The sequence below is a fragment of the Balaenoptera ricei genome, chromosome 4 (assembly GCF_028023285.1).
Source record: "Balaenoptera ricei isolate mBalRic1 chromosome 4, mBalRic1.hap2, whole genome shotgun sequence".
Taxonomy (NCBI): domain Eukaryota; kingdom Metazoa; phylum Chordata; class Mammalia; order Artiodactyla; family Balaenopteridae; genus Balaenoptera; species Balaenoptera ricei.
Window position 1 is genome coordinate 103,263,469 of NC_082642.1, and position 22,121 is coordinate 103,285,589.

General features: G+C 38.3%; 1 protein-coding gene across 1 annotated transcript in view; it reads right to left on the reverse strand.

Moving 5' to 3' along the window:
• The window catches only part of CD96 (CD96 molecule), a 69,461-nt gene extending 52,082 nt beyond the window's left edge, over positions 1-17,379 (reverse strand). The window contains exons 1-4 of the mRNA XM_059922170.1: positions 17,319-17,379; positions 16,853-16,862; positions 14,646-14,986; positions 2,084-2,208 (exon numbers count right to left, since the gene is read on the reverse strand). Of these exons, the coding sequence (XP_059778153.1) occupies positions 2,084-2,208; positions 14,646-14,986; positions 16,853-16,862; positions 17,319-17,379 (537 nt within the window). The remainder of the gene's footprint in view (positions 1-2,083; positions 2,209-14,645; positions 14,987-16,852; positions 16,863-17,318) is intronic.
• Between the last annotated feature and the right edge of the window lie 4,742 nt (positions 17,380-22,121).

Here is a 22,121-nt window from a genome sequence, read left to right on the forward strand (position 1 = left end):
AGTCATTGATACTTAATGAGCTGCTCATTAACCAATCAAGACAGCCATCATGAGGTTTAGTGATCATCCATTTAATATGAGGCCAACGAATAGGACTGTGAGAGAAGGGGACAAAGAAAAATGAAACAATTCAATTATGTATTAGATATTTACTGAGTGCCTATGTTCTAGGCACTATACTAGATGCTAGGGATTTCTGAAATGAGTGATGCAGCTTTTTGCCCTGGAGAAGCTCAGCATTGCAGAAAAGACATAAGCTGACTGAAAGCTTTAACATTTGCTTGGAAAAACAGATTAGATACCCTTCAGATAAGATAAGTCCACTACAGATCAACTGACTAGCCAGCAAAAATCTGTACAGTAAAGCTTATTAAACTTCAGTCTTTTTAAACTTTTTTTTGTCTTTTTTTTTTTATTATTATTCTTTTTAAAATTTTTATTTTATGTTGGAGTATTGTTGATTAACAATGTTGTGTTGGTTTCAGGTGTACAGCAAAGTGATTCAATTATATACATACATGTATCTGTTCTTTTTCAAATTCTTTTCCCGTTTCGGTTATTACAGAATATTGAGCACAGGGAACTCTGCTCAATATTCTGTAAACTTTAGTCTTATTTATTACTATTAGACTTTACTATTCCTATTGATAGTGAATTTGTGATAATTAGGGTGGAAACGTTTTGCCCATTGGTGGTATATATTAATAATGTAAACAAGGTATAGATACTGCATTTTCATTACAGTAATGTTTAGTGAAGCAGGTTTCTGACTTCCTGAGATAATCTCCACTTTAAAATTTTTTTTCTAAGAACCACACTGTATCACATTTGTTAAGAACAATTGACTTATACTAGTGATGGGTATAATGTCAGGCAGGAAGTCTTACATTTTGGAAACCAAACTCTAAAAGGGGGGAAAAATGTGGTTTTTGACAGATGACAAGGAGACATTGTAGATTTTAGGACAATTTGAGAAAGTTATTTTATAATATCTTTTGATCCTACTGACTATCCAAAAATATCTAGACAGTAAAAAATTATCAGTAGGTTGTATTTTAAGGCCTACTTGCAAGTCAATTATTTTGGATTTGGCACATCCTCAGAGAAATATTTTTATATGAAGGTTCTAGTTTCCAAGACAGCCCACAAAAATCTATTCACTTGTAACATGAATGATCAACCCTGCGAGTACAGTATTTTGCAGGTGTTATCAGCTGCTGTATTCACGGACATGTATTAGTTCTGCAAGAATTTTTAACTCTTGTGTTTTCATTTTGATGAAGATATGAAAAATTAATATAGTCATATTCTGGATCACCTAAATAAACACCCTATTACGTGATTCTCGAAAGTGTGTTTATGGTTATCTTTATAATTGTGTAAGACTTGTGTTATCAACTGATTTAACAGTAGTACTAGAGGTCTACTGTATATATTGGTTAAGAGTTGGCTGTCATTTGGCTGGCTTGCCTTGGAAAATTTCTCATAAAAATCCAGATTTCTGTTTTGTTTTGCTTTATTCTTTTAAGTCAGAAAACATGGCAACTACGGGCCTGTGGCAATAATAGAGCCGGCAGTGACTGTTTCTTATTCAGCTCCTGCTTCTCTCATGCACATTTTCTCCCTATATTTGATAAGCATTAGAGTTTGTGCTTCCCAATCTAAGCAATGTTGTATATTTTCCAGAATGGAGTAGTAAGGGTTCTGGGAAAAGGTAGACTACACCTCTGCACATGTGTGTAAACAAGTATGTGTGAGTAGGAGCTTCTGCGGGATGTGGCTCCTCTCAGGGGCACCATCACACTTTTTTCTCTCTGTAATCACCGTTTAGTATATAGCTTGAAATATAAACTAACCTTGAGGAACTAATTTCTAAGCTCCTGCATTCACAGACCCAGAGGCTTGCTGAGTTGGAAGGAATCCTAGTGTCCTTCCTTCCCTCCCCTGGCCACTCCCCAACCTTCCACATAATGCCTGCCTCTCATCCAGCATGTTTCCTTCCCTATTATTACTTGTTATTCATTTTTACTTCATTAATATTTAAAGATCATTGCAGTTATTCACTGAAAAGGGCAACACTTACCACCAACCATGCGAAGGTGAGCTCAGATGAAATTTCTAAGGAGATATTTTGAAAGCATGGTATTTCCAGAGTCTGATTTATCTCTATTTCTATTGTATGGTTGCTTCTCCATTCATCCTGTGTAACTGTAACAAAACATAAGGTAGAAAAGACATGAACCTGTGATTGGTTTGTGAAGTGCTTTTAATCCAAGAAATGAGAACAGTTTTAGTATAGAGATTCATCTATCCTCAGGGTACACCTATGAAGGGGACCCCACCTACAGTCCTTGTATAAATGGCAAAAGAGTCACTGAGAAGCACAGAGTTGTTTCTCACTGAAAAACTATAGGGAAACTACCCTAACAGAATCCAACTCACAGTTTGGTATGTTCCTCTGCTTTAACCCCAAATTGGTGCTTTAGGCTTCAGATCACATTTCCTGGGTCAGGTAGAACACAAAACGTTATAACCTAGCCTCTAATTGTTTTTCTAAAACTTTTAATAGACAATTACTTTTAGAGAACTTTTAGGTTCATAGCAAAATTGAGTGGAAAGTACAGAGTTTCCATATATCCCCTGCCCCACCCATGCACAGCCTCCCCCATTACTAACACCCCTAACCACAGTGTTGCCTTCGTTACAGTCAATGAACCAACATCAAACACATCATCACCCAAAGGCCATAGTTTATTTACATTAGGGTTCATTCTTGGTGTTGTACATTCCATGAATTTTGACAAATGTCTGACATGTATCCACTATTGTAGTATCATATAGAATAGTTTCACTGACCTAAAAATCCTCTGTGCTGTGCCTATTCATACCTTCCTCCTACCAAACTCCTGACATATGCTGATCTTTTTACTGTTTTCATACCTAATTGTCTTTTTAGAGCTTATAAATATTTCTCCAAAGAAGAAATGACACAGAAAAACACATAAGGAACTCCAAGGAAGCACCATTAATAAATTATTTTCATTTTTAAAGTGATATTAGATGAATAGTTTTGTAGTCTCTCTTTTCAGGAAGGTTATATACATACATATATATATATATATATATATATATATATATATATATATATATATACACACACATACGTAAGTAAACTATAATAATGTCAGAAATAACTTACAAGACTTCCCTGGTGGTGCGGTGGTTAAGAAACCGCCTGCCAATGCAGGGAACACAGGTTCCAGCCCTGGTCCGGGAAGATCCCACATGCCGCGGAGCAACTAAGCCCGTGCGCCACAACTACTCAGCCTGCGCTCTAGAGCCCACGCTCAGCAACAAGAGAAGCCACCGCAATGAGAAGCCCGCGCACCACAGCGAAGACTAGCCCCCGCTCGCCCCAAATAGAGAAAGCCCACACGCTGCAATGAAGACCCAATGCAGCCAAAAATAAATTTTTAAAAAATCTATAAATGAAAACAATTCTATCATCCTAATATCCAGAAAACCTTATTTCTTTTTTTCTATATCTATACAAATCTTATTTGTATGCATGTATTTTTTTTTCATACTTTGCAATTTTATTAACCAAAAAGTGTTACCTATATTTTTACTTAAAATGTTTTGCATGATTCTTAAGCTATTTGTGGTTGAAATTTTTAGATGCTTTATGTCATATATACACATCATCATTTGTTTAGTAATTTTCAATTACTGAAGCATATGCTTTTTCAGTTTGGGTTTTTACCTTATTTAAACTATTACAACCTTTATAGCAATGATTGTCCTTAAACTAACAGCTTTCTTCTGACCATTCAGCTACTTAAGATAAATTCCCTGAAGTATAATTAATGGATCATGGGGTATGAACATCCTCATTATTATCAACAGCACATTTTTTTAAAAAAAATTGGATATTCTGAAAGTTATACCTAGCCTTTAGAACTTCGTTGTGTTTCAAGCTCTCATCAGTATCAGCTGTCCTCTTCACTGATAACTCTCTCCTGCCCCACTTCCTTAATTGAAGCCAGGCCTTCCCATTGGGGCCCGTCTTCCCTGCATCATTCTCAGACAGTGGTTGTTTGTTTTCTTATACCCTTATTTCCTCAAGATCAGGAGATGGGATCAGTGCCTTCTTTGCTCTCTATTGCTGCTTCAAAATATTACTCCAACCCCATAATTTAAAAAACAAAACAAAACAACAAAACCCTTGTCTTTCATGGTTAAAGGCATTTAACTATAACAGTACTTCCAGATGGAGTTACTTGTATATCACCACGAAATTTTTTTTGCCATATTTGCATACCACCATTAATACTATTAATTTTATTTTTGAGATTATTGTAATTGTTCGACTTATATCAGTTTATTTTATTTTTAAATTTTTTTTAATGAGAGAAATTTTATTTTATTATTTTATTTTATCTATTTTTTTGGCTGCGTTGGGTCTTCATTGCTGCATGCAGGCTTTTCTCTAGTTGCAGCGAGTGGGGGCTACCCTTCATTGAGGTGCACAGGCTTCTCATCACAATGGCTTCTCTTGTTGCGGAGCACGGGCTCTAGGCGCGTGGGCTTCAGTAGCTGTGGCACGCGGGCTTAGTAGTTGTGGCTCACGGGCTCTAGAGCGCAGGCTCAGTAGTTGTGGTGCACGGGCTTAGCTGCTCCGTGGCATGTGAGATCTTCCCGGACCAGGGCTCGAACCCGTGTCCCCTCCATTGGCAGGCGGATTCTTAACCACTACACCACCAGGAAAGTCCCTATCAGTTTATTTTAAACAGAGACTGACCTAGGCACATATTTGTGTAGCTTATGAAATCCACTTGGTACATTAACCCTATTTTAATGTGCATTACCCAAATACATAAGTATTAAATTTTTGTAAAGTTTGTCCAGATTCTGGGAAGTTGGAAATACAAGTGGCATAACTTTTTGAATATCCCTGAAATTCCTAATAAAAACAGACTAACTAGAGTAGCAAAACTAAACACAATATCTACAGCAATATGTATGGGAACACTAAATAACAATATATCACCATTAATAGGTAGAGACAAACCACTAGACTACTGTGATATCAGCAACTGTGCAAACAGAAACAGGAAAATCAGCTGGGCTCCTGATGGCCCTTAGAACTAGAGAACTCTCCCCCTGCCCCAGAAAAAAACCAACAGGCAATCACTGGAAAGAAAGGCAGACTAATCTGAGAATAGCAGCAGAAATGCAGAAAGAAGTATGTAGGCACCAAATTACCAGAGCCTTCTAGGGAAAGAACAAAAGGCTTGTCAGTGCTAGAGTAGAGGGGACTTTTCAGACATATCCCACACTGAGAAGAAACCCCTGGGAGTAGAATCCAAATTAAACAGGACAGGCCCAACAGGAGAAAGCAAAGAGGCAATTTAGATAAAAGTGAGGGATAGGAGGAAAGAAAGTACATCTCACAAAGTACAGTGGCATATAATTTACCTTGAACATAACAGAAGAGAGAGCTCTAGAGAAACTGAAGACTCTAGAAAAGATAGCCTGGCCCACTCTTCCATGATAAAAATCAAAATCCATTTAACCTAAACATACTTAGATCAAGCAATAGAAAAGAAGTGGGGTAGAATCACATGTAAAGATACCATAAGAAAAAAAAAGAGAGAACAAAGTAACATTCCTACAACAATAACAGCATATTAGAAAGACATGACTTCAAAATAAATAAAAACTACAGCCTACTTATTCAAAATGAGCTAAAAGAAATAAAGAAAATGATATAAGCTATGAAAAATTTTAGAAAGACTGGTAAATGAGTCAATTGGAGAGAAGAAAGTTTATAAAAGATAAGTGAGAGAATTCAGGAAAGTGTTGGAAATAATAAGTTTTGAAAATCATTTCAGAAATTAAGAGCAAACTAGAACAAAACCAAGAACATATTAACACAAAAGCTAATGCATTAAAAGAAATTTAAAAAATAGAATGAGGGAAATTTTAAAATGAAATAAGTTAATAAATAATGAATTTTAAAAGAAAAAAGAGGTAAAAGGGATTCAAAGAAAGAGACAGGCAAAGAAGATAAAATGTATGTTTAATAGAAGATACTCAAGGAAATACACAATAGACAGAAAAAATACTGAAAATTATAATTCAAGTACAATTTCTTAAAATAAAATGACTAGAAAATACATATTAAAAGATTATACTGCAAAAGTAGGAAAATAGTCTCAGAATGGACCTTAAGCATTTTCTTATAAAAGCATTAAACAAAGTCAGTTCTGGGGAAAGAAAATCAAATTGTTATTAACTTTTGGACAGCAATTCTTTATGTCAGAAAATAATATAGTAACATATCAAATATACTCAAGGAAAGAAAATATGAGTTAAGGATATTACATTCAGTCTTTAATATGAAGACTATAAAAAACATGTTAGAGTCATGCAAGAACTCAGGGAATACTGCCCCATGAACATTTCCTAAGGATTCTCCAATAGAATATACTTCAAACTGAAGGGACATTCACATAAAGGCTGGGGGTAACTGTTGTATATTTACCTTTAGCACTAAGAATAAATAATTGTTATAAGAGAGTAGTAATGAATATGTATTTTTAAATAAAGATACAATATAAGTATCAAAAACGGGGATGAGGCGGGGATTGAGGGACTGAATCCTGGTTTTGCAGGCATGAAGACGTCAGTGAAAAAAAGATGTGTATAAAACTGAGCAGGGGCTTCTCTGGTGGTGCAGTGGTTGAGAATCTGCCTGCCAATGCAGGGGACATGGGTTGGAGCCCTGGTCTGGGAAGATCCCACATGCCGCGGAGCAACTAGGCCCGTGAGCCACAACTACTGAGCCTGTGCGTCTGGAGCCTGTGCTCGGCAACAAGAGAGGCCGCGAGAGTGAGAGGCCTGCGCACCGCGATGAAGAGTGGCCCCCGTTCACCGCAACTAGAGAAAGCCCTCGCACAGAAACGAAGACCCAACACAGCCAAAAATAAATATTAAAAAAAAAGCTAAAACTGAGCAAATGAGTTAAAAAAAAAATCACCATTTTCAGGGCCCTGGAAATTGACCAAAGACAAACATTTAATTGGGAAGCATTTCTTCCTGAAAAACCACTAGAGTTTCAATAAGAACAGTAGGAGTCTTTAGCCTTCTTGCTTAGGGATCCTTCTATCCCCCTTCCCAACTAGGTCGGTGAGAAAGGTAGTTTCACCGTCTTAGAGCTGGCTACAAAACCCAGCAGCTTTTCTTCCAAAAGGGGAAGACTTAAATTAGGTCTGAGCATGAAAACCCTTCACTTTGCCAGCTAACAGGGACAAACTTGGTAGGAAACAGAGAAAACCTGATGCTTGGTTAGCCTGGGTTTGCAGTCTCATTTGGGATGAGGGGCAGACCAGATAGACAGTCAACATGGAGATTCTAGAAATCAGAGAGTCATATAATAGCTGACATAAATTCTCTACATATCTCAGGCTGACTGGGAAAATATACACATGAGTAGGGGGTACCTGAGAGAGCCCAGTGAAAAGTGAAAGCCAAGGGAGGTACTACTGTCGCAACTTTGAATGCACTCCCTAACCGCCGCCTCCGCAGACATCTATGTGTAGAGGGTGGAAGCCTATTGGGCTTGAGGTATTTGAGCACAATTTCTGCCAAACTCATCTGTGGACCAACAAAGGGGCTTTGCCAATGTAGGGGCAACTCCTTGGAAGCCAAACTAAAGACATAAGAATTATAATAAAAAGCTAAGCAGAGATATCAATGGCCACACACTGCAAAGGAGACAGATTCTGCAATTTAAATATGGGTAAGTTACTAAAATTTTGAAAAACCCACAGAATCTAGGGTTGTCACATTATGGGTTTGTTTGTTTTTTTACGTCTAGCTTTCAACAAAAAATGAGGACATATGAAGGAAACAGGAAAGTTTGATCCATACTCAAGAAAAAAGCAGTTCATTGAAACTGACTCTGAACAGATCCTACATTGGATTTAACAGACTTCAAAGCAGCTATTAAAAGTATGTTCAAAGGATTAAGCAAAATATGATGGCAATGACTCAATACATAGGGAATTTCAGTGAGGATAAAATGAACCAGATGGTTATTCTAGAGTTGAAAAGTCAATAATAAAAATAAAAAATTCACTGGGAATTCTCAACAGCCAATTTGAGATGGCAGAATAAAAAAATCAGTATATCTGAATAATGATTAATATAAATTATCTGGGCTTCCCTGGTGGTGCAGTGGCTGAGAGTCTGCCTGCCAATGCAGGGGACACGGGTTCAAGCCCTGGTCTGGGAGGATCCCACATGCCGCGGAGCAACTGGGCCCGTGGGCCACAATTACTGGGCCTGCGCGTCTGGAGCCTGTGCTCCGCAACGGGAGAGGCCGCGATAATGAGAGGCCTGCGCATCGCGATGAAGAGTGGCCCCCGCTTGCCACAACTAGAGAGAGCCCTCGCACAGAAACGAAGACCCAACACAGCCATAAATAAATAAATAAATAAAAATTAAACTTAAAAAAAAAATATATATATATATATATATATATAAATTATCTAATGTGAATAGCAGAGAGAAAGAGGACTGAAGGAAAACGAAGAGTTTCAGAGCCATATAGGACAATATCAAGTGTCCTAACATATATGTAATTAGAGTCATAGAAGGAGAGATGAAACAGAGGGGGACAGAACAAATATTTGAAGAAACAAAGACCAAAAACTTCATATTTGATTTTTTAAAAATTCCCCCAAATTAATCTACACATTCAAGAACTTTAAAACCTAAATAAGATAAATACAAAGAAACACCCAACTAGGCATGTCATAATCAAACTGCTGAAAGCCAAAACAGAGAAAATTAGGAAAGCAGTGATTGAAATCAGTAAGGAAAAAGCCCCAAACTTATCCCATGCAGGGACCGATAACAGAATTAATGGCTCTTGTCTCACTAGAAACAATGGAGATCAGAAGACATATTCAAAATACTGAAAGAAAAAACAGTCCACTAAGAATTCTACAGTCGTTGAAAATATCATTCAAAAATAAAAATGAAAAAAAGAAAAAACAGAATTCATGGCAAGTAGATTCGTCTTATATGAAATTCTAAAGTAAGTCCTTCAGGCTGAAAGGAAATGACACCAAATAGTAACTTCACTCCATGGGATGGAAAGAAGAGCATAGGAAATGGTAAATATATGGGTCAATATAAAATATATACATTTTTTTCTTTTTTCTTCTCAATTTCTTTAAGAACATGAAATTCTTTTTTTTTTAAATTTTATTTATTTATTTATTTATTTATTTATGTATTTATGGCTGTGTTGGGCCTTTGTTTCTGTGCGAGGGCTTTCTCTAGTTGCGGTGAACGGGGGCCATTCTTCATCGCGGTGCGCGGGCCTCTCATTATCGCGGCCTCTCTTTGTTGCGGAGCACAGGCTCCAGACGCACAGGCTCAGTAGTTGTGGCTCACGGGCCTAGTTGCTCCGCGGCATGTGGGATCTTCCCAGACCAGGGCTCGAACCCGTGTCCCCTGCACTGGCAGGCAGATTCTCAACCACTGCGCCACCAGGGAAGCCCAAGAACATGAAATTCTTTAAACCATTAATTGTGGCACTGTTCTGCTCTGTATGTTATAGGAGATCATTCATGAGTCTGTTTTTTGTCTACTTTTTCTTTTTTTTTTTCACAACTTACTCCAGCACATCCCTTCCTTCTGTTATTATTGTCAATAATAACACAATATATATTCTTTATATATTTATATGTAATACGTATAATAAACTGCATATATAGAAAAAATAGAAACATTGGAGTTAACCAACAAGAACATTAACTCTTTTTAACATATTCAAGAATAGAGAAAAAGATGAAGGAACTACATGAAAAGATGAACAATTTCATCAAAGAATTAAAAATCTAACAGAAACAATAACTTAAAAATATAACATTAGAAATTAAGAATGAATTTGATGAGACTGAAAACTTACTGGATACCAAGAAAAATAAGATTCGTGAATTGGAAAATAGGTCAATAGAAAATTTCTAAACTGAACCACAGAAAGGAAAAAAAAGTAGGAAATACAGAAAAAAAAAGTATTAGAAATCATAAAAAAATATACTTAGGTACAATTTTTAACACTAGAAACCTAACATCACAAATTTAAATGCTAATTTAAAAAAACATGCAAGTGTGAGAAATAACATGAGTGAATTTCTGTATAATCTGGGAATGGGGAAAACTTTTCTTAACTATGACTCAAAATTAGAACCAATAAGGAAAAAAAGTGATAGATTTTATGCCATAAAAGTAAGAATTATGCTGCATTGGAAACAGTATCATAAGAAAGTATGGACAGAGGACAAACTGAGAAAATATTTGCAATTTATATTACAAATGGTTAATAGATTTTATACGTGGGACATTTTCAGCCTAATAAGGAAAATAACTATAATGAATTAAAACTCATTAATATGTTTAAATTCATATAAATTCTTGATTCTTAACACAAATACTTATTTGTTACCTAAGAATGCTAGTGAACCAACTCATTTTTAAATCTGGTAAATAAAGTGAAAGAACCAAGTGTCTATTCTGCTTTTCTTATACAAATTGTACATGTAATAAATAATTGGTTCATGGGAGGAATTTCTCTTTATAAGAATACTTCAGCTGATAAATGAAGGAATGATAGAATTAGAACATCACTCTTTGGCAGCCCATAATGAATGAATGGATCTAGGCAACACCCATCAGTGGCTGTTAACATCACACAATCAGACATTATGTAGCTCTGATGTAACTACACAACATCATTTATGAAATACTCTTGCCAGAAAATAAAAATAAATGTGATCAAATCAGTATACCTAACTAAAAGGTGAAAGGGGAACATGGAGATACCATGAGATGTGAAAAGCAAAACCCAGGCTGTGGGTAATTCTACAGGACAAATCATCAAATTTGCTCAACAAATGCATTGGAAAAGAAAAATAAGAAAGTTAAGACAGCCTTCAGATTAAAAGGGAACAGACTGGTCAGAGGCAGGTGGTGGGGAGTAGGCAAAATGAGTGAAAGTGGCCAAAAGGTACAAGCTTCCAGTTATAAAATAAATAAATTCTGGGGATGTAATGTACAGCATGGTAACTAAAGTTAAAAATGTGTTTAAAAGTTGCTAAGAGAACACAACTTAAGGGTTCTCATCATAAGAAAAAAATTTTAACTGTGTGAGGTGATGGATGGAACTTACTGTGGTGATCATTTTACAATATATACATATATCAAATCATCATGTTGTATACCTAAAATGAATACAATGTTATATGTCAATTATATCTCAATAAAACTGGGAAAAAAGGTCAAAGAACACACTATGCCTTTAGACAGGGTAGTAGCATGTAGTTAGACTGAGATTATCAAGATGATATTATCCAGATTATTCCATGCTATTACCAGTACTATTACTCTGTTATTATAGTCTATACTACTTCTATTACCACACCTCCTCCTCCTTCTACTACCTTTGCCCCTTCTTCTCCTACTACTGCTTCTAACAACGACATTAACCACCCCCAAGGCTTTTGTTGTAATCTGGGAAATTATAGCCACATTGTACTTTTTATAACTAATCCTAACAACTACACATTTCAGACACATTAAAGTCTTACAGTCTGAAGCACTGTGGGATCCAGTAGCGTCAAATGATGGAAACCTGGATTACAATAACCCAAGGCTTGACTCAGAGAACTGCGTTTCTTGGAATAACCCTAAAACTAACCTAAAAGGAAACCCTGTCAAGTGAAAATGAAAAAAGAAGCAAATGCCAAACAGTGTGTTACATTTCTACCCTCATCCGCAGCCTCAGAGCACTAGCTCACATAAAGGAACAAGGTATAGTGAAGAGAAGAGTCCCTTCTCAGCTAGGCACTCCAGGAACATGGGGACAGGATTCAGACACACTGTTTTGTGAGCAGGCAGGGAGAAGAATGACTCTGCAGACAACAGGAAGGAAACAGAAAGAGGTCCCAACCACCTCTGGTCCCTCAGCATTTTCATATTTAGATTCTCATACACCACTTCAATTTGCATTTGTTCATGTATTGCACATACTTGCACTCATGTGTGCTTTGCTTACCCAACCAGCCTGTAAACCTGAAGAACTCCCAGGGTTGTGAGAGGGAAATGGCAAGAGAGAGAGGAGAAGGAGTGAAGATCAAAAGAATAAAGGGGAAAAAGATGTCATGAGGGGGGATTTGACAGGGCTTTTGAGTGACAACTGCCCCATCTAAGTATCTGTCCCTTAGCTTTATACCAGGCTTACATTTTTGATCACTCTGTGGTGAAAGAGTTCTTTCCCTTTCTGTTTTTCTCTTTTCTATTTTGCTCCCTTTGTACCCAAATACACAATACCAGAACCATTTCTCTAACATCGAGGCCATTGTTTTTTCCGTCTGGTCCGGCAGATCAAGAGCAAAGTTACAGTCAGAAGACTGGGAAATTGACAACCACAAAGCATGTATACTTGGCTTCTGCCTCCCCAGTGATTTGCAGTTTTTAGTAGCTACAAGCTTGGCCCTTTATTTTAAGGAATACACTTTCCCTCAAAGGCAACACCACTCTCCTTTCTGAATGACACTGTACCTTTTCTCCACTGCTGTCTCTATGTTGAGCCATTCCCACCTCCTATTTCCTATACGGCACATTAATCCATGTTGTCAATTCTCCATGGAATAAACACTAGGTCCTCACATATGCAGTAGCATAGTTTACAGTTTTAGGAAGAAGACCCAAAATCTTTGTCTAAAGCCAAGGTCAATGTGTACTTGTGCTAACGTGTGGCACATGTTTTGTTGGGCTCCATATCAGGCAGACACAAAAAGAGAGGGAGGAAGACTCATTTTTAATGAGACCTGAGATATAGAGTTCACTCATTATTAGTTTTACTATTCATAATGAAAAGTACCATTTTCCAAACTCTTACTCTTTGGCAGGAACTATGCTAAGTGCTTAACACAGATTATCTCATCTAATCGTCAAAATAATGGTACCTGTGAAGGAGTTCCTATAATTATCCGTATTTGTTATATCAGGAAACAAAAACTTAGGGACTTAGAATAACCCGGCAAAGATGAAATATATAGTGAATGACAGAGTCAACATTCAAATCCAGGCCACCTGATGCCAAAATATATGTAGGTAAACACTGTTCTACACAGGTCTTCTCACTTCTCTTCACTCAACCCCACCATCCCAACCTATCCCCAGATGAAGTATTTTTTCCTGGAAAACAGCAATGGGAATGGGGCATTGTTAAGGTAGAGGTAGAAGTGGTCCTGCTCTATAGCTGGACTGCCCAACACCGTGCATGGTCTTATCTCTTGATGAAAAGTGGAGAGGAAGTAATAAATCCGTATCTGTTGTTTGTCCTGGGCAGCTCCATGCCTTCTTTAGCATAGCGTTCATGAGTTAGTTTTTGCTGTGCTTTTTTCATATACCACCAGGGCACTTTGCCCCTGAGTTAAAAACATTCCATTTCCAGTGCATTTTCCATCTGGCTTTCGTTTTCCTCTTTTCCATTAGTATAAACGGAGATCATTTACTTTAGGACCAACTAATTTAGGATAGGCATCATTTTCCAGATGGGCTCAGAGAATGTACATGCCAGGCCCCAGGTGAAATTCTTTTCTAGCCAGAAAGGTGCTAGAACTTTAACCTAGGATTCCTGCCTCCAAAGGCAGCCTTCTAAAGCAAGAATGAGTGAATGCTACACATTCAGCAGCCTCCTTGGTACCTTTCCCTGACTTATACTAAATATATCCAAAGCCACTTTGATAAGTTTCCCCCTCCCCCCAAAACTGCTCTGATTCCTTTGCCTCCCATCTCAGTGAATGGCACCACCATTCAGGTGTGCTTGCCAGACACATGCATGTTTTTTCTCTCCCTCACTCATACTGCCATTGTTCTAGATCCACTCTGTTACCAAGTCCTACCTGTTTAACGCTCAAAGCTCAAATTTGTCATCTTCTTTCTACATCTACCCAAACTATCACTCTGTCTGCTCTGGGCTACTGGTCTCCTAACTTGTCTCCACCTTCTCCTTCTCATCCCCCTTCACTTCATTCTCATTCTGAAGCCAGCACCAGCTTTTTATAACACAAATTCAATCAGGCTATAAATGTCATGCCATCCTTTGGTTGAAAATACTTTGATGTCTTCCCAAGGCACTTAGATAAAAATCCAAACCTCAAACATGGCTGACAAAGTTCAGCATGATCTGGTCCTTACCGTATCTCCCACCTCATCCCTTAATTCTGTACCGAAGTCCCACTGGCGTTTTCCTATGTCCTCAAACACTACACAGCCCTTCATATCAGCTGTTCCCTGTCTCTGGATCACTCACAAACCTTCCACCTCCCAAATGGTGTTAATATCTACTAGTCTTCAGACCTCAGCTCAGGTGTTGCTTTCTCAGAGTCAATTTTCCTGACTTCTATTATATGCTCTCACAAAACCACTGTAATCTTTACCACTTATCACTGGTGCAATTTTACATTTATTCTGGCACATGGCTGGCTCAGAACACATACTTGTTGAACAAATGAGAGGTGAATGAATGCATGTGCTTCCTTCCCCCTCCCAGTCATGCTTACCATTTGTCTGAATCTGTAGGTGGTAGATTTTCGTCTGAATGCCCTCTGGATACAGAGTGAAGCTACACTCATACTTCCCAGTGAGCAAGGAGGACATGTTCCTTAAGTGCAGAGTCCACTTTGACACATTCCTGGGAGCTTCTCTGAAAGCCACCAGCGACTCACAGGGGCTCCCACTGGCACAGTAAAAGCCATGTTGGGGATGATAAAGGGTAATCAGGTCCAACTTATCAGTGACCTTGGACCACTGCATCTGCACCAAGAAGCCTTTCTTCTGTTTTTGGCAGGTCAGGTTGACATCAGAACCAGGTAATGCATAAATGTCTTCTTCTGCATTGTTTCTTCCAATACTCCTGAAAAGGAAGGACATGAGCCATCAGTTTGCGTTCACACAGAGTGACTCAATGAGAAACCTTGGCAACTTTGGTGAAGTGAGGGAGCAGCTGGAACTTTCCTCCCTGGCTGACTTAGGGGCTGGAGAGAGCTTGTTCCTGATCTAGATAGAGAAGCATAAGACTCAATACAAATGAGGAGGCATTTGCTTAAAGACACCAGAGGAAATTATTGACTTTTGAATGTCTATCACTTTGTCTATTGGTCTGTCCAAAAAATAATGTAAGGTCTCTGACTACCTGTGAATAAAATTAAGCCTATTTAAAGATTGGAGTCCACTAGCAAGTTTATTATGACAACTATTCTTACAATGAATATAACTGGCTTTTTGGTTTATGAATCAAAAGCACATAACATATAATAACACACAAATATTATTTTCTGAAACTGAAAAATAACTAGTATGCATATGTTTTTAAAAATACATGTTTACAAGAGGATTTTACATAGGTTATCTTGTTTAATCCTCTGCACACACCAAAGGGTGATTTTTTGTTTGTTTTTTAAATTAATTAATTAATTAACTTATTTATTTATTTTTGGTTGTGTTGGGTCTTTGTTGCTGCGTGAGGGCTTTCTCTAGTTGCAGTGAGCATGGGCTACCCTTTGTTGAGGTGCGCGGGCTTCTCATTGTGGTGGCTTCTCTTGTTGCGGAGTATGGGCTCTATAGGCACGTGGGCTTCAGTATTTGTGGCACACGGGCTCAGTAGTTGTGGCTCATGGGCTCTAGAGCGCAGGTTCAGTAGTTGTGGCGCATGGCTTAGCTGCTCTGCAACATGTGGGATCTTCCCAGAAAAGGGATGGAACCCGTGTCCCCTGCATTGGCAGGCGGATTCTTAACCACTGTGCCACCAGGGAAGTCCAAAGGGTGATGTTTGTTAATGCTCTTTATCAAAGAGGAAACTGAGGCTCAGAGAGATTAAGTGATTTGCTTAAAGTCACACCTCAGTAAAAGAACATGAATTTGGTTGTCTAGAGTCTGTGCTCCTTCTATAACCTTCATGACCTCCAAACTGCCTTCCAAATTGGTTGAGAAGAGTAAGAAATTTGACATTCAATATCAGAGGATCAAAAGGGCCATCATTTCCATGTAGTTAGGGTGCCTGAGGAAAGGATGGGACAAAAACAGCGGTAGAGGTTTCCACTAAAGATAAACCATTGGTCAGCATCATCTATAATCAACACTGAAACACTAGACATAAAAGAAGATTCCCTCCCATCAGCTCTCTGACCAAATGGTACAGAACACTTACAATATGTTAAGCACTGAGCCTTTGACATGCCTTCAATAGTGTAGGTCTCAGTTTTAGAATTAACATGGAACACTGTTACAGGAATGATATATTATTGTGACAAGTACCACTGAAGCTCACAAAGGAAAAAGATAAGAAGATGACAAGTAACTGAGAAAAAACCAGGCTCCAAAGGTACTGGACAAATGGGAGTTACTACACTTTTATGAATGCAAAAGTTTGGGTAGGCAGAGGTTAGTGCAGTTTAATGTAGCTCCCTGTGAGCTCACCTTTGCCTGGTAATATATCTCTGATCCCATCTACAGCATTATATTCCAAAGTCTCCTTTAATTTAGAATTTCTCCTTTAAAATCTTCATAACTATATCTGAAAAGCACAGTTAATTCTTAAGACACTCGGGCTCACTCTAATACCCTCGTGCTATGGAATGCAGAACAAATCTCTCCTCTTGCTATTTTTAAATAGGCCCTTTAGGCACTGGTCCCCGCTGTCATAAGGACCCTACCTTGTCTCCCAGGTCCATACTACACATGCCTCATTAAAATTCAACATATGTTCAACTCCCAAAGATCTTAGTATTTGGAGGAGAAATTCTTGATATATCCAAAAGAGAAAGTATTCGAGAAAGAGAAAATGTTGAGCCAGGAGCTCTGAGTCTTGATGGCTTGTGATGTTTCTAGTATTCCGGAGTTATTCTGACTACCATTTGGAGAGCATGTCATTTTCAAGAAGCACAATTTCCCAGTTACTCCAAGAGACCCTCTTAGAAAGAAAATGGGTGAAAATGTCTCAGAGCAGTGGCACAAACCATGCATTCCCTTCTTGTTTTTAGTGCTCATTTGTAATCCTTTCTAGACTCTTAACATCTCTCTGAGAGCTGCCACTTAAATACATAACTGAAAACCTTAATAACAGTCTGCCTTTGGTGATCAATTTCGGCAGCAGTCACAAGGCATTTTAAATGAGCAGAGGCCCCATTCCCCCCAGAGCAGCCAATCTGACAAGAAAGGACAACCAGAAGCCTTACCCCTGACAAAATGTATCTGGATGATGGAATAGACAGCACAGTATGTCCATTTTTTCCCCATAGTCTCCTGAAGGCCTCACACCAGCATTTCCATAATGATCACAGAAGTCAATAGATGCCTTTAACTAAGCAAACTCCAGCCACCCTATTCGTGCTGAAAAAACGCCACATTTACCACACGCCTGTGTCTGTTTATCACTTGGCAAGACCCCAGGAAATGAAACGTAGACAGGAAAGTAATGTGGTTCAGAGCTAAGTATAACCTTCAACAGAACAATGTTGAAACTGTTCTCTGAAATCTTGTGTATCACCTTCGTTAAAAGCATTTTTAGTATCCAAAGATTCTCTCCTTCAGGATCTCTGTGTCAGTCAAGCTGCTTCTAAAATCCAAACAAAGGAAATCATGCAGAGCAGTTCATAATCTGCTTTTTATACGTTTCTTTTCAAGAGCACAAAGTCATTTAACAAATGTGAGCTCAGTGGCTTTCATAATAGTTTTTCTGTTCAATTTTAAAATATGTTTTCTTTCCAGAATTGCTTCAGGGTGAAAGAACAAAGAATTAACACATTTAATTTTAAGAAAATCTGAGAAGTAACAGAGGGTAGCTCCAGCTAAGAAATGGAATTTTAACGTCTCCCTTCTTTCAGGGAAACCCACATTCCCTGGAGGTGAGGAAGCGAGGGCTCCTCTTCCACCCGGTGTCTGGGATAGGCTGGTGGTCAAGTAGGGAATTCTCCCACCCTGCTGGCGGGAGGTCTGTTTTGATGATGACAGAAAAGCATGTCTTTGCCTCAGCAAAAATCATGTAGAATAAGACAGAAACAATCAGAATCCAAAGGCAGAGAGAATCTCCCACCCCAGCTGGTTACCAGGCCCTGTTACATCCACCCACTTACTTCCATTTACCGAGGACTGGATTTCAGGGAAGTGACTCCTTGGTAAAAATCTCTGGTTATTCGCAGAAGGACGTGATGACTGTTCCCTGCCAGATACAACTGTATTGGTTTTCTAGCTTGGGGTAAAATAGGCCGTCTCTACCTGCCAACGTTAAGAAAAGAAACGTTAGGCTGGAACTACAGCATAAGTTTAATGAATAAAGAATAAAAATGAATTAATATATACCATCTTATGAACAATTGGTGAAATATTCTGTGACCCTAATCTCATTACTACCAGCAAGGCTAAAGACAAATGAGAAGACTGAGTTGTATTCCTGAGATGGTTACTCTTTTGAGGTCATGGGGAGATAATTCTGACCAGGTCATCATCATGTATCATGTCATCATGTATCATGTCATCATGTATCATGACATCATGTGTGTACTGATCTGTCCTATGCAAGGACTTGGGGGGGGGATATGGATGATGCTAAGATATAAAGCATCACTCTTGCCATTCAGGAGATTAGAATTACCTGGGAGAAGACATTTGCATATGGTGAAATAGGGCTACTGTCTTCCTGGACATCCAGGCTACCCTCTACATGACCACTACAAATATTTGCCATGACAATTGTCATACTCATTACTACTCAGCTAATGATGTTTCCTGCAAAGGCCAGAAAATGGAGTTACTGATATCCTAGTCCAGGGCTCCCAAACTTTTATTCCTATCCCCCACTACCACCTCCCCAGTAGGTCTCAGGTCCCTGGAGGTGTTGGGTCAGTTGGGGCTGACAGGGGTATTTTCAGGGAGGGCTGGGGAGTTCAAAGTCTTTGACTGAAAGGCAGGAAGAAACATCACTGCTCTCGATGCCTTCATCTCTGCCCCTTTCCTCCTAGAAATTCTAGTAAATCACGGTGATGGAGTATAGAGGCAAAAACAGGCCAGAAGATATAGTAAGAAGATCCTGATCTGTAGGTTGGTGTCCCTATTAAACTGGGAGACATTACAAGCCTGGGGAGGGATTTCAGTTACTTTACTCCACTTGTCATATTAAGAGGCATCTACCTAAGTAGAAACCAATAAGAATCTAAATTTATTGAATTCTCTAAGAAAATATCCTCCCCCTTGAATGATCTAGAGGTCTCTTATCTCTTATTGCCTGAAGGTGAAGCAACTCTTCAAATAAATCCCTCAGATTCAGAAAAAGGGAAATCCTCACTTGTTTTCCAGAGCTACAGAGTAACTTTTAATGGAATCCATGCCTGGGGTTGGGATGCCCAGGGCCCCATTTAGTGGCTACTGGGCAAAGTTGCTCGTCCTGGGTGTTGTTTTTATACTTCTGTGGCCTGGAGCCATCAGATTGGACTGATTTTCCTTTGAGATTCACCCAGGCTCTAATAGAAGAAAAATTTCAGATGACCACAGAATATTAATTGTGCGCACCTGGCGTCCTGCAGCTAAGAGCCCGGCGCCAGCCCCTCCATGGCTGTTTGCATGCAGCAGGTGGCAGCAACACCCCACAGACCAGCACTGCTAGCCCAGTGATGGGAACTGCCCTCACTGCTTTTCAATCCTGGGAATATTTTCTAAAGGCCCTTTCAGCATGAGGATAGGCATTCTCTATACTTAAAAATAACTCTTCTATGGAAGTCATGTCAATCTCTTCTATTATCCTCCCTGCTCACCAAATCCCAACTGCATAGTGTTTCTTCTGCCTTAGAGTCTAATGCATATAAGGAGAAAACAGAAGCAGTCAGTTTCACACACAAAAAGAAATCTTGAACTTCAGAGGCAAATTCAATTATTGACAAAGTGAAGCAGGGGCACACATTATTTCTGCTACAGGCAAGACATAATTGTGTGTTTTGGACAAACTTTTTAAATGCTCCATCTAAACACTTACCCTCAATGAGATTAAGGACATTTTCAGAACTAGGAAGTTGAGCAAAAGGTAATCTTGTTTTTGTGGTTTTCAGAGAGGTTAACTCAAATATTATTGATTTGTCTTGGATTTTATTCTTTAACTACTTATATAAAAAAATAAGAACGTGGAGTGTTATACTGTTGTACATGTTTCTTTCCCAAAATGCTTAGAAAACATGCTGCTTGATGTTTCAGTTAATCAAAAAATATGTATTTAGTGCTGACTCTTAAGGGATTACTGAAGAGGCATAGTTCTAGGTGATTTTAAATACAAATGAGAAAATAAGCCCTTAAGGCACTTATCATTTTGCTGGGGAGAAAATAACCATGTGCACCAAAGAGTCAGGTAACATAAAGCACAGAAGTAAATGAGTAGGTAGCACAGGTCTTTAGAAAAGCGGATGATCTCCTAGGTATCAGGTGGGCTAGGAACATCTCAAGCGTGGAATCTTAACTTGGCTGTATATTGTAGAAGTGAGTCTGGTGGAAACCATGAGGTAAGTCATTCCAGGCAGAGCCAACACTTGGGAGTACTGAAGTTCAAGGCCAATTCAGTGAGTCAGCTGTTATCATGAAGCAGAGGCTTTATTGGGGGGCTTGGGGCAAAGTCATGCTAGGGATGAGCTTAGATTCTGGAGGGCTTCGAATTCTAGGCTATAGATTTTTTTCTTCATGTCAGAGAGAGTTATAGGATTTTCAACAAAAGAGTAACATATTTAAAAGTAACATTTTAGCAGGATGAGTTAGGTGAATTAGTAGGTGGACATGTGTAGACTGAATAAAAGAAGGGAGAGAAAAAGAGGCAGGACACCTGTTAGGAATTCTGTATTTCTTTAGGCACCTGAGGATGAGAGCTTTCCTATTGGCAATTGCCATGGTAAAGTATGATGGAGGCATGGACATTACAAAGAAAGAGGAGGTAAGGCTTGGTGTCCAGTTGGACATGGAATCAAAATCTCCTCTGAATTTTCATGCATCAGAATTAGGAGGAAAGAAAAACCATCATAGAGCTGGATTCCTGATGGAAGAATGGATTCCTGCTCCCTTCCCTACCCCAGGAGCAATCGTCAGGGATCACTGGACTTTGAACTAGAAGTGAGGGATGACCTATTAAGTACAGGTAGAGGCCCTGCCTCCATGAGAAAGAAGGTCCTCCTTTTGGTTTTCATTCAAATTTTACGAATTTTAAGAATTATCATCTAATGGAAGAGAAAGAACTTCATGAGACTTTCCGCACAGCAATTTGTTTTATCACCATTATTTCCACCATGCTCAATCCATCCAGTAAGGACTGATTTTAATGTAATACATTTTTGTAATGACAGCATCAATATCTGCTCATTACAAGAAAACACTCTAAAAGGATAACAAAGAAAATAAAAATCAGTTGGAATCCTAACCACCCAAAGACATCCAAAGTACTTATATTTTGTCTTATATCTTTCTAGACATTTACATAAATATGTTATATGAAGAAATTGGATTTTTACTATTTTTACTGCATGTACTCTAACCTGTGCTTTTTTTCACTTCATAATATATTGTAGACATATATACATGTTATAAAACAAAGATAAACTTCTTCCTTTAAAATAGTTGCATAGTATATTATTCTACAGATGTCCAGAAAAATATTTTTTTAAAAGAGAAATTTTAGAATATTTTTTACTTTGAGAAATAGAATTACAAAATTCAATTGAATAATTACAGTAAGTAATCTTTGAATTTTTCTTTTCAGTGGCAAGTTGAAATAAGGAGAGGGAGAGAGAGAGAGAAAGAGAAAGAGAGAGAGAGAGATCAATCCTGATTTTGCCAAAGCCCTGAGAAGCTAATGACTCAATAATAACTCAATAATGTTGACTTTTGCAGAAAAACACTTGAAAAACCATTAACATCTCTAGGGTTAAGTTAGCATAGTGAGCATTAGAAGAAATATTTTAAATTCTACATTCTACCTGGTTTCAAAGCAATGAAATTTATTTCAAATGTGTCTT